General features: G+C 34.5%; 1 protein-coding gene across 6 annotated transcripts in view; it reads right to left on the bottom strand.

Annotated features, from left to right (window-relative positions):
• Positions 1-13442, bottom strand: part of LOC105470107 (pseudouridine synthase 7 like) — a 131071-nt gene that overhangs the window by 33412 nt on the left and 84217 nt on the right. The window contains exons 10-11 of one of the 6 annotated variants that reach the window (XR_003015490.2): positions 5912-6101; positions 812-831 (exon numbers count right to left, since the gene is read on the bottom strand). The exons of 2 other annotated variants lie outside the window; for them this stretch is intronic. Coding sequence is in view for 3 of the 4 variants with exons in the window: in XM_024789219.2 (XP_024644987.2) it covers positions 5964-6101 (138 nt within the window). In the remaining variant the exon portion in view is untranslated. Of the gene's footprint in view, positions 1-811; positions 832-5813; positions 6102-8125; positions 8186-13442 lie in introns of those variants that run through there. 3 more of the 6 variants (XM_071071839.1, XM_024789219.2, XM_024789222.2) reach the window with 3 other exon arrangements.

Below are 13442 nucleotides of genomic sequence, written 5' to 3'. Positions count from 1 at the left end.
TAGAGATAACTTCAAATCCTTTTTTCATTCTCACTGATTTATCATTTCTAACATGTCTCATACATTTAGAAGACTTTAGTTAGTTTATGTTGCTTGGTCACATTTAAGGATAAGATAAAAGAAAAATAGAGGAGTGGAAATAATCTATATTAATATCATTGCTTTTCCTTGCCATCAGTAGATTGAAAATCTACCAGGATGCACAGTTTCTCGTTCTGGGAAACTGTTAAACACACTGGAATTATTTCATATCACAGAAACAAACACACACAAACATTTTATGAACTCTTAACCAGCAGGTGAGGAAATTAAAGCCAAGCTTAAAGTCTCGATGAAAAAAGATGCAAATTACAATCCAAATATGCCCTTAACTAAAATGAATGACTTCAGAAAAAACTGGAAATTTCAGGGGCTCCCAAACAAAACAAATTCAAAGTTTTGGTTTACCTCATAATTGCCTTTGCAGTCCAAGCAGACTGACAGAATGAATCAAACTTCTAAGATGTGGTGACATTTAGTTATCCTACTTACATAGGTACAAATATTTTTAGAAATTTGCCTGGAGTCTAACAGGAAAAAGTATTGGAACAAAAGAAAGATTTCTATATTTGCTGCATTGTCCGTATACTAACTCAATAACAAAAGTAAGAATCAAGGAATACAACAATTAATGTACCCACCTCTGAAGTGTTTAAAGGAGTAATCGACCTTTCACAGGCTGAGGTAGTTACATACATTTTATTCCATAATTATTTACTTTGGAAATAACAAAGTAGCTACTTAACTTCCTTTTTCTTTCCTTTTACCCCATTGATTCGAGGCAGACCTTTTCTGCAAAAGGAAGCAGTATCTTAAGAATTCATTGGCAACAATCAAACTTAATCATAATCACCTCTCACCTACAAGAGGGATCAAAAGTTAAATCTGCATATTTTATTTCCATCATGACTTTCTCTCTATTTTAAAATTATCTCATTCAAATGTATCCAAATAACAACCTTCACTAATTTTGCTTGAAGATACTAGAAAATGCTATGGCAAACTGTCCAAAATAACTTCCTAGAAATTCTGAGTAAATTGGACTGCTTTAATTTAACTATACCTATTAAAAATACAAGAACAAGAAAAAGCGATTAAAACTACCTTCCTTCAGGTATGCCTGGGTCTTGGATAAACTGAAAGCTGAGTGTGAATATGGTATCACCGCTGCTATCTCCCTGTGCAAATTTGAGACCAGCAAGTATTACGTGACTGTCATTGATGCCCTAGGACATGAAGACTTCATCAAAAACATGATTACAGGGACATCTCAGGCTGACTGTGCTGTCCTGATTGTTGCTGCTGGTGTTGATCATGGCAACGTTGCTGGTGACAGCAAAAACGACCCACCAATGGAAGCAGCTGACTTCACTGCTCAGGTGATTATCCTGAACCATCCAGGCCAAATCAGTGCTGGCTATGCTCCTGTACTGGATTGCCACATGGCTCAAATTGCATGCAATTTTGCTGAGCTGAAGGAAAAGATTGATAGCACTTCTGGTAAAAAGCTGGAAGATGGCCCTACTTTCTTGAAGTCTTGTGATGCTGCCATCGTTGATATGGTTCCTGGCAAGCCCATGTGTATTGAGAGCTTCTCAGTCTACCCACCTCTGGGTCACTTTGCTGTTTGTGATATGAGACAGACAGTTGCTGTGGGTGTCATCAAAGCAATGGAGCTGGCAAGGTCACCACGTCTGCCCAGAAAGCTCAGAAGGCTAAATGAATATTGTCCCTAATACCTGTCACCCTAGTCTTAATCAGTGGCAGAAGAACAGTCTCAGAATTGTTTGTTTCAATTGGCCATTTAAGTTTAATAGTAAATGACTGGTTAATGATAACAATGCATCATAAAACCTTCAGAAGGAAAGGAGAATGTTTTGTGGACCACTTTGGTTTTTGTTGTTCTTTTCTTTTTCTTTTCTTTCTTTCTTTCTTTCTTTTTTTTTTTTAATGTGTGTGGCCATTTTAAGTGATTAGTTTTTAAAATCAGTACTTTTTAATGAAAAAAACTTGACCAAAAATCTGTCATTTTGAGACCCATTAAAATGAAGTTTACTAAGAAATATATATATATATTTAAGAAATAATAGTAATCTCACCTAAGCTCTCCCCAAGAACAGGAAATAGTAAACACTTCCCAACTGGGTGCAATTTGGTGAGAAAGAATGATGTGAGTAGATTTTTAAAGTAGTTTGGGGGAGTACACACCATAAACTTTAGAAACAAATACAATTTTATAACTTCTGATTGTCAACTCTAAAGCCCCAAAAAAGTTGCTTCTTGGTGTAACTAAATTTTTACTAATAGAATAAAGAAATTCATATATACAGTATTTGTTGAATACCTCTCTTCTCCCTTCTTTTTAACTTCTCCCCGACAGTGGCTGTCCCTCTGTGTATTAACATGCACAATTGCCTTCCTTCCTCAAAACTCTCCCTTAGCCCCGTCATTTCCTCTGCCATCTGCTCCCTACCTTAGCCATCCAGACTTGAAAAATTAACCAGATCTTTTGTCTCTAATTTTTCACTTCCCATTTTCTCCTTTAGCTTCAGCAATCTGATTTTGATAATTCTACTCAAAATGCGTTCAGAAAAATCACAAATGAACCCCAAATTGCCAAATGCAATGTGAGCTTCTTAGTCTTTGTTTTACTGAACCTTTCTGCTGCGCTTAACACTGTTAATGAGGAACTGCTTTTTGAAACTTTACTCCACTGACAATTTAAATAATATCTCTGGCTCTCTAATCATTATATTTCTGCTTCTTTGGATCCTTCCTCCTTTGATTACTTTATATCTTTCCTTCAGGGGCCCAAGAGATGTGAAGACTATATGAGCACAGTTTCAAAAAGTAAACAGCCTTTCAGAAAAATTTAAGGAAGGCAAATTTGCTAGTTATATAAATGAAGTAGAATTGCATGAATATATTTCTCAATAGGTGCTCTATTCAACTTTTTAACATATGCAATATTTTTATTTAGCAAATTAATTTATGTATTTATAATTGCTCTACTAAAGCTTTGAAGAAACATTTTATTAAGTTGATTAAATATTGCCTCCCATTTTCTGTGAATTTATTATGAAAAATGTAAATAGTCTGGAAATAATATTTAATGCATGCTCTCTGAAATTCTGATTTAATTAATTTGTCTGAATCTAAATTAATTAGAATTGCAACCAACTCTACCTTTCACTGACTAAAACATTTTAAATTCATCATGATAAGTTGTATTACTATCCTTAAAATAAGTAACAATATTCAGAAGAAACAATAGCTACACATTTAAACTTCTGTCTTGCTCATCTTTTGAAACTGTAGGGATGACCCTTTCTTGCTTTCAAGACAATCAGAATTTTCAGCCTTCAGAATATAAGTGACAAGGTTGATAAGACAAGACATATATTACTTTCTATGAAACCTTTAAAAGGCAAACCAGTTATTCACCAGCACAGCTCCATACGCAGCACAGAGACTGAGATAGTCTTCCTAGAAGTACTTCACAGTTGGCCCTTTCCACAAGTGAAATAAGAACATAATTGTAATCTCCACATAATAGCCTGAAGCCTTTCCCTGGTAGTCAGTTTAAACTGAATTAACTACACATGAATATACAAGTCAACAATTAAAGGGAGACTGCAAAATATGTGCCAAAAGAGTCCTGACTGAGATGCTAGAAAATTATGACTTTTCTAAGTACCAGAAAGTATTTATATTAACTTGTCCTTTTGCAAGAGAAAAAAAATAGTTGAGAAGTAGTTTCATCAAACACTTTTTTGAATCAGAAAAGCAAGTGCTATTTACCTCGCTGTAACTGCGAGTACAGTTTAAAGTCTAAATGTGTCCTCAAAATAAGGAACACACAAAAATAATCATCTACGAACTTAATATATATGATTCTGATAAATTCTCTGAAAGCAGTATCTCAAGTTGGGCAAATTTACAAAATGGTAAAATATATGTTGAATTCACCCAAACCAATAATTTCAGCTATTTGTCTACAAATTACAATCTCACATTGGCAGTTGCTCACTCATCTAATAAATTATAGCCTTCTGATTAACGATGTAGCCCACAAAATCAGAGAAAACCATAGACCAAAATTTAGGATTTTTTTCTCAATTTTTAAATCTTTCTTAAAACAGTTTTAAAATATTGTCTAACAAAAAAAAATCCTTATTCTTTAGTTTGACTTTAATTCTCATACAATCTTTCAGTGAGTAAATGTAAATCATTAAAAAATGGAAATTTTCTAAGTAGGAAAAAATCAATGAGAAGGAATTTGTGTAGAAAAATTATTCTACTTGGAAAGGTATCGCTAAGGTTTTTAAATAAATTTTCATGTTTTAAAGAACATGAACTTTTTAAGTTGAAACAGAATCTGCACCTCCTTCATTGTATTTCAGTTTTGGGTAAAATTTCTTCACCAAACGTGAGGCTATTCTCACAAAGAATTCTCTTTTCCTACATAAAATGCCCAGCTGCCCTTTGGGTCGCTGTGGAAAAAGGGTGTGTCTAAAGCAAATATGTGCATCGGCATGTAACCCAATCCTAAGAAGGAACTCATTAATTTCATTTTAGATGAGTCTTCTTAAGGTGGAACATGTCTTCACAAAGTGAAGCACATCGTAAAAATGCTGGAAGGGTCTTCATACTCACGGTACAAAGACCGAATAAAGGATACCATAATGGTGCCTAACATATCTGAGATAAATTCGAGCATTTACAAGAGGTGTTTAGATGTCTGTTTCCCATTAACGACAGAACAAAGGAGCTACTGCCTATGTCCCCCACCCACCTCAGTTTGCCCCTGTCAATCTTAACTGCAGCAGACTTTTCCCTTAGCTGACACGAACAGAAGTGCTCTGCCATATCATATGACAGTAGCTTTTGGGACTGACTTTTTGAAAATCTAGCAAAACCAGAAAAAGATGAACGAGGCAAGAACAAATATTGAATCAGAGTATGATTTTTGCTAACTCTAGCCTTGATTTACTTCCATCCCAGGTTTCTTGTCTGGCCCTTACCACAGCAGAGAGTGGTCTAAATTTGTCTAGGGTTGCCTTTTATACCCTGTCAACTTTCACACTCTCCTCTTGATCTAACTCTTTGGTCATAGTACCACAACCCCCTTCAAGGCAAATCCCTGTTTCCTATTAAAATCTACTTTCTCAGTTCTCAACCTCCAACAACCTCTGCTTCTTCCAAAATGGCTGAATTGAAGTAACAACTGTAATGAATTAATCCATCCTAATGGAGATAGATGAGGAACCCTAAAACCATTCCCTGTTGCCCAAGAAAATTAATACATTTTAGCAATAATCTGGAATAGTGAAAGATAATATTTCTGGCCCCAAAGAGGAAGACATTTAGAGATTAGATGAAACCTAAATATCCTTCCCTCCTTTTTTCCACTTGTGATATGACTTATATATTTTTTGTTGACTCCTCAGATAGGCACGCTGCCATAAAAAAAGTCAGGTATCAGAGTTTGCGACCCTCTCTGCAACTTACTAGGTGTATTTCCTAGGACAAGTCATTTAATCTTCCTAAGTTTTATGCCCACCAATTGTAAATAGAGTTCATAAAATATCTAACTCATAGAGTCATTGCATGAATCACACTGACTTTTCATGAATATGAAAAGCAACAAAAAAGTTTAAAATTCCCCATTTGTTATTTAGTCTTACCACAAATCCCACCACTTCTATTATCTGACCTTAACTTACTAGTCATGATGATACTTTTTTCTAGTTTTAATCAGTGAACAGATTCTTTACTACCACATTTTAAAATTTATCACAGCTTTAACTACATACAATTGATAACTTTTTCCTAATGAACCAGATGTTATACTTTCTTTATAATAAATTACCAAGCAAGAGTAACTAAAAGCAAGACCCTGGCATGTGGCCAAGCTGTCATCATCAAAGCTGGGTTTTGCTTGTGTGAAGAGAAGACTGTTGAATTTCAGATGGTCCAAGAGCAGAAATATATTGTCCATATGCCAAGCAGGCAGCAAAGAAATAAACACGTAGTGATAAAACTGCAACCTTTAGGCGTAGCTGTGGGAAACAAGGAAGAAGTGAAATAAATCCACCAATTCCCAGAAATGCCATCACAAAAAAAAGGAGGTTAACATTAAAGAAAGGGTCAGAAAGTCATGAAATAGAAAAATAGAATCACTAGGAATGACAAAATTTCCAAGTAGTCATAGTGGTCCATGGCTAATGTTGACTTGAGCTACTATGGAAAGACCGATGGTGGCAAGTTGACTTATACAGCAAGATTTACTGACAAAGTATAATCATACATTTTATTTTAAAGCCTCCAAGAATCTTTTTATCTGAATGATAACTTCTTTGGCAATAAGAAAGTAAAATGGCTGAGTACCTCAAAACCACATGGTCCTAGAAAAACCTAAACTAGATTTCTTACAACCATTGTTCTTGTTACTAAAAAAGACAAAGAGGACTTTATCTCTTTGAAATGGTTCACTTCTTTGGAACACATTCTTCACATTAATTTAAACATTGCAACCATGCTATATATTGGTCTCCGTCTTTTCAAAAAATCTATTGTTAGAAAAATATTATTCCATTCAAATGTAAAAATAGACGAAAATTTATTTCTGAAACAAGGTCTCCTTCATCCTTCCTTATTTTCACGATAAAATCACTTACCTTGAAGGGTCATGAACTCTTTTTTTTTTTTTTTTTTAATTTATAAACAACAGAAATTTATTGCTCACAGTTCCTGGAGGCTGGGAAGTCTAAGATCAAGGTTTCAGCAGATTCAGTGTATGAGATAGTGCTTTATATGGGTTCTCATAAGGCAGAAGGGGCAAACAAGCTCCCTCAGGCCTTTGTTACAATAGTACGAATTCATGAGAGTGGAGCCCTCATGCCCTATCACCTCCCAAAGGCCCCATCTCTTAATATCATTACCCTGGAGGTTAAGTTTCAACATGTGAATTTGGGAGACCCAGACATTCAGATCATAGCAGGCCTCATCATCTGTGATAAGTTCTTATTTTATTATTTTTAATTGACAAACAATAATCATATATATTTATGGGATGCAATATTATATTTCAACACATATATACATTGTAGAATGATCAAACCAGGCCAGTTAGCATATCGATCACCTTAAATATTTACCATTTCTCTGAAGTGAAAACATTTAAAATCCTCTCACTTATATGAACTTTTTATAAAATCACTCATACTGACTCATGTCATTGTCTCTGACATATTATCTTTCTGAAAACATGCTGCAAATACTAATACACTGGCAACATTGCTTTGACTATGAGGGATCATTTAAACGATTTTTAAAAGAATATAAAGTACGGGTTTGTATTCACTAAAAATGTATATATGTGGGGGAGTTCTTATAGACTTTGTATAAATATGAGCTTGTTTAAATAATGTAAATGGTATTTTTATGATATATTTTATTCAATACTTTAATATTAAAAATTACTTGTTTCATTTTCTTTTTATTTTAGACTTCAGGTGGAACTTTCTTTCAACTAAGGTCCAAGGATCTCTTCTGCATTTATTTCTTCTCTTTGAGCTGTGAATAGTGTTATACTTATTACAGAAAATAGTCATGTTCCTTCACTGCAGAATTTCAGATTAATGGTCCAGGATTCCACTAAAAAACTAGTAGTTTATTTTAAAAAGTTATTTTCTCTCAACAAGTAAAAAGTACATTTCTTCAAATCTTCAAAATGAATTTAAAGATGTTTTAGGAAAAGAATGGAGCTGACCCAGGGGATAGGAAAACGTAGAACATCTGTGAGAATGACAGTTGACAGTTTTTTTTAAAAAAAAAAAGAACAGGATTAAGAATGAAGACAATCAATAATTATATCAATAGAATGAATATGTATTATTTAAGAATTCTCAGAATTTTAGAACAATACAAATATGGCCAGATAAAAAGTTTGTTATTAGATGTTTGTTCTTTTATAAGGTAAACATTAAAATAGATATCTAAGGTTAAAAAAAGAAAAAAATGCAGTTTACAGGTATAGTATGCATTGGTAAAGAAAATATAGCATATTTGAGATATGTCTTACCTTTATGATATTGATATAAAACACAATTACCACTAGTCCCCAACAAAGACCATAGTTTCACTGTCAAGAAAATGTAGCAGAATCAGTCAGATGCAGGAATTTCAAAGCCAACTTTTAAGTATAAGACATTTTAACAGTAGTTGTTATTTCACAATGATGACAGTATAAGTAACTTGTTTCTCTTCTTGTTTTTACAAGTGTTCTCTAAAGTTTTTATGTGATTTTTTCATAATGTATATGTGTGTGTATATATATGTGTGGGTTATACATGTATGTGTGCATGTAGGTGTAAGTCTAAAAGTATAGATTTTCCTGTTCATATATGATTTACTTTTAAAAAATCAGTTTTCTATCTAAACTTTTTTGAAATCTAAATTTGAGGGCTCACATAGCATTTTTCTGCAGTTATCAGCTATACTAGCTTTAAATTTGGAAATGAAAGAACTATGAAATGTCAGAGCTTTTATTCTACTTAGAAGCCAGCAAATTAGCCAGCCATAGTTTACTGGATGCTTGTGGAAGACATGAGTCTCCTGAATCAGAGACACAGGATAGTTCATTAGTCACAGCAATAGGAGCAAACTATTTATTAGTCACAGCAATATAGCAAATTTGTGCTCTATCTCTGAGCCCCAATTCCCATAAGGTGACAAAGAGAGACCCAGTGAAGCGTGCACGTGTAGGAGGTTGCATTGTGGGAGTGGAATTCAGAGTTTAGGGAACTCGAATCTGTTCATAGCAGGCACTAAACCTGCCCAATCTTGCACCAAAAAGAAACATATTTATTATGCTGGACAGTAAAGATACCTGCTGTATATAGATATAGATAGACAGATGGATAGATAGATAGATAGACAAAAAGATAGATGAGATAGATACACATCTGTATGTGTATCTACATACATGTGTGTATCTACATCTGTAGATATCTGTGTGTGTGTATATGTGTATATGTATATGTGTGCATATATGTGTGTGTGTGTGTGTGTATATATATATATAGAGAGAGAGAGAGAGAGAAAGACTTTTAAAAGTTCTAGAAGGATGGCAAACTAAACATGGTGGTGATCTGTGGAGAATCTGGAGAGGTCCAAAATTGGGAGCAAGTGGGGTTTTAGCTTTATCTCTAAAATCCCAAATTGTAATTTAAATAGACTATATATTCAAATGTGTGGTAGGCTGAAAGTGCCCCAACCCCCAAAGATACAGGTTCTAATCCTAGAACCTAAAAATATTACTGATATGCCAAAAACTTTGCAGATGTGATTAATTTAAGGATTGTGAGATAAAGAGATTATTCTGAATTATCAGACTGGGTCCTAAATGTAATCACAACTGTACTTATAACAGTGAGGTAAACGGAGCCTTGACACAGACACACAAAGGAGAAGGCAATGCAAAGACAGAAAAAAGAGAGAAAAAGGTTGGAAGTTGCTGGTTGGAGCGATGCAGTCACAAGCCAAGGAATGGCAACAGTCATCAGAGGCTGGAAGAGGCAGGCAACAGAATCTTCCCTAGAGCCTCTGGAGGCAGCATAGCTCTGACCACACCTTGATTTCTGCCCGGTGGGATTCATTTCAGACCTAAAGCATCCAGAACTGAAAATACATTTTTAAGTCACCCAATTTGTGGTAACTTGTTACAACAGCCACAAGAAACTAATACCATTTGTCATTTATGAAATCTTCTTTAAAAATACACATAGAGAAAAGACAAAAGCACAAAAGTCAAAATGTTAACAGCTATTAGTTCTGGGTCACAGGATATGGGTCATTATTAATCTCTTCCCTTTCTGAATTTTTCAAGTTAAAGAAAAAGGAAAATGACAACAACAAACATCAGAACAAGGAGGATGCGAAGGAGATTCACTCTGAGGAACTGTCAGAAAATCAACATTTACACAAACAGTTTTACTTTGAGGCTAAGTTTCTCAGATAAGGAATTAAATATAGAAAATCGATTTAAATATTATGTACTGTCTAAGATGGGTTAATGTCTGTAAAGCAAATGGCCATTGTCTTAAATAAATTTGGTTGATACACAATCCCAATACCTCTGGTATACCTTGAGGAAAATCTGTTATCTGAAATACGCTTGGCATCTCCTGGTTGTTTCCAGATACCTTGCAATTAGCATTCCACAGACAATAGCTCAGTTTTGACTTTTATATCAAAGATGGTCCTTCGTCTCTAATGGAGAACACAAGGCTTGGGCTAGGGTAATAGCCACAAAGAAGTGACCTGTAACTGTCCATACTAGCAGTCTTTGAATTGGCTTATACTTATTCCCAAATATACACCCAAGTGGCACAAAATAAGGATATTTTTCAAGTAATAATTTTCATAAGAACCCTGAAATGTACCAAGACACTGACTGAGAAAGTATCTCTGCTTAAGAAGTAGGTTTTACTTTCCTATATCCCCTTTCATGACAGTCATTTTCCCCCTTACAAGGAAAGATGTCATTCTCACCCATCCTGAACCTTACCATGATATATTCCCGTAGGACATACCCTAGTGTTAACTAATACACATCTGTGCATACAAACTAATTAGAGAAAATAGTTCCATATCCATCTCATTAAGATCCAGGTTACCAATAAAAGTTTATTTTTATATTTACCACCCATTTATCAAATGCATAACATATTCATGTTTTTGTTATTTGTATTTTCTTGATAATTATAATAATTTAATTCAGACACCTTTGTACTTAGAACTTTATGGTCACAGGTCATAAAAAGTTAAATCTTAATTTATATACATATTTTTATGACAAATAAATATGAAAGAATGCTTATCTTAGCCTACCCTAAAGTGATGGTCTAAAGCTATCACCTTAGTGAGGGATGGGAACTCAGGGCATCAGGAAAAAGGGAGAAGGAAAAAGAGGCAGGGAAGAAGGGCAAGCTAATATTAATACAAAGGAGGGCAAGACTTGTGTCCAATACCAAGGAGGCACAAACTGGGGAAGCAAAATTATTTCAACAACCTTGACTAAATCAAAGCAAAAGTATATGTGTACTGGCAAAGGGGCTGAGTTTTTCCATTACCAAGAGTCATTAGGCCTGAGATTTTAGACATTCACCTCAATTTTCTATTACTTAAAAGACCAAGTCCTCTGCTTTATCTGTCTTGTTTGATGTGTTTGCTATTCTAAAAAAAATTGTACGAGAGGAAATATAGATCCAGATTTAGTTTTACTGTTGCAAAACAATTTATCCTCCTACTGTCTTTAAAAGAGCAGAAAAATAAGATTTATGGCCTTATAGATGTTTAATTTAGGATTTTGGAATACCAACAGTTTCATTAATCCTAATCACTCCATTCAAGTGTATAAACATCTTGAATGATGAAGGGCATTTTCAACAGGAAGACACATGATTACATTACCTTTAGTTTGGACATTTGATCAAAGAGCTTCCTGTCACCTTTGAACAGGAATTTCTATTTAGATTGCCAGTCAGATAGATGCTCTATCATCTTTTTAATCAAGATAAACAACTCTACCACCACAGTTACAGTGCAACCAAAAGAAATATAGGAACATACACTTTATAGGTGGTGAAGATGCAGATTATAAAACAGTACAATTAGCTGTTTGCTCTTAGTTAAAAGGATCTTCCCTGATTATTTTTAACAAAATTTAAAAACCTCACTAAAATTAATTTCAGGTATATTTTGCTTATAACAATATGGTGCCAAGCTATAAGTCACAGCCTATATTAGATTATAAAACTTCTCAAATACTCTGTGTATTTATTGAACAATACACTCCCCAGCCTCTTTGGCTTCACTGATTCTTTTTTCTGAAGTGCCACATCTAGGAAATTTTATGTTCAAAATCAAATTATGTGAGTTGTGTCTCTTTACTTCCTGGTTAGATTACAATTACTCTTTTAGCGTTTGCATTACTAGACCATGGGAGTAACTATAAGAAAGACCCTTTCTACACTTGGAAGTTGTCTCTAGCTTCACGGAAGCTGGACCTAGATTTGAGGAAGGAGTGTCATGGGATGGAAAGGGATAGAATGAAGCTAGTTTTGGTATTTCTCTAAACATTTCAAAACTGTAGTGTCAAGAGATAAGCCGCCGGGCATGGTGGCGCGTGCCTGTAATCCCAGCACTTGGAAGGCCGAGGCGGTGGATCACGAGGTTAGGAGTTTGAGACCAGCCTGGCTAACATGGTGAAACCCCGTCTCTACTAAAAGTACAAAAATTAGCTGGGTATGGTTGTGAGCGCCTGTAATCCCAGCTACTCAGGAGCCTGAGGCAGAAGAAGCTTGAACCCAGGAGGTGGAGGTTGCAGTGAGCCCAGATCACACCACAGAACTCCAACCTGGGCGACAAGAGTGAGACTCTGTCTCAAATAAACAAAAAAAGGAGACAAGCCAAGAGTCTCTGTTTCCCTACCATGAAACACATAGCTAATTATTTCTGCAAAAAATTCTGTGACCTGATTTTTACTGAAGGATTGTTTAAAAATCCAGACAAGAAGTGTTTTCTTTTTTAGATAAAATGCTTTAAATTGTTACTTAAATAAATATTGTTATTCTCCAAGTAAAATAAATGTTCAGTTAATTCTTATCTTTGAAAGGAATTTAATTATCAAAGACGAAAGCTCCCTCTTTTTGTTGAAAAGCTGAACAATTTTCTACTGTGTTTCCTTTTAAGTAGAGGTCTTTCAATAATGTTCAACCCTCAATTTAAAAAAACAACTGTTGTGGGGTGGAACCATCAGTCCTGGGTACATCATTATTTTTCAGAATGATTGGTGATTAACAAATAAATGATATCATCCACTTGAATTTATTAAGTTCCCAAATGAACATAAAGTTATGCTGCATGCTGTATGGGCAAGTTAAATAGACACAGCTCCTACCTTCTAAGAGGGAATTAATCATATTTATCAGATAACAGTGTGATATAATCCATGCTATCCAATGTAGCATTGAATGAGAGCAGATTTTACTCATAGGAGTATTATCAACTCATACATATTCCTTAGATATTCTCTAGAAAACACAATTAAAAACTGGTAGAATTATTCCTGTGTTGTGCATAGATGATCTGATAGTGACCATAATTATTTGCTTTCTGTCACTAAGTAATCATCTGGCCACCAGGAAATAATAAATTTTAGGGAAATTTTTATTTATTCGGTTAATTAAACTGGTTATAATAGAGCTTCCCAAAGGGTAGTAAACTTATGATTGCCTAAAAATAATTTTAGATGGCACAGACACGACATTTTTTACTTTAATAGTAATATATTTATTGTAATGCATAGGGGAAGACATTATTGCCTTCTTAAATCT

The sequence above is a fragment of the Macaca nemestrina genome, chromosome 10 (genome assembly GCF_043159975.1).
Source record: "Macaca nemestrina isolate mMacNem1 chromosome 10, mMacNem.hap1, whole genome shotgun sequence".
Classification (NCBI taxonomy): domain Eukaryota; kingdom Metazoa; phylum Chordata; class Mammalia; order Primates; family Cercopithecidae; genus Macaca; species Macaca nemestrina.
This window is presented reverse-complemented; position numbering and strand designations above follow the sequence as displayed.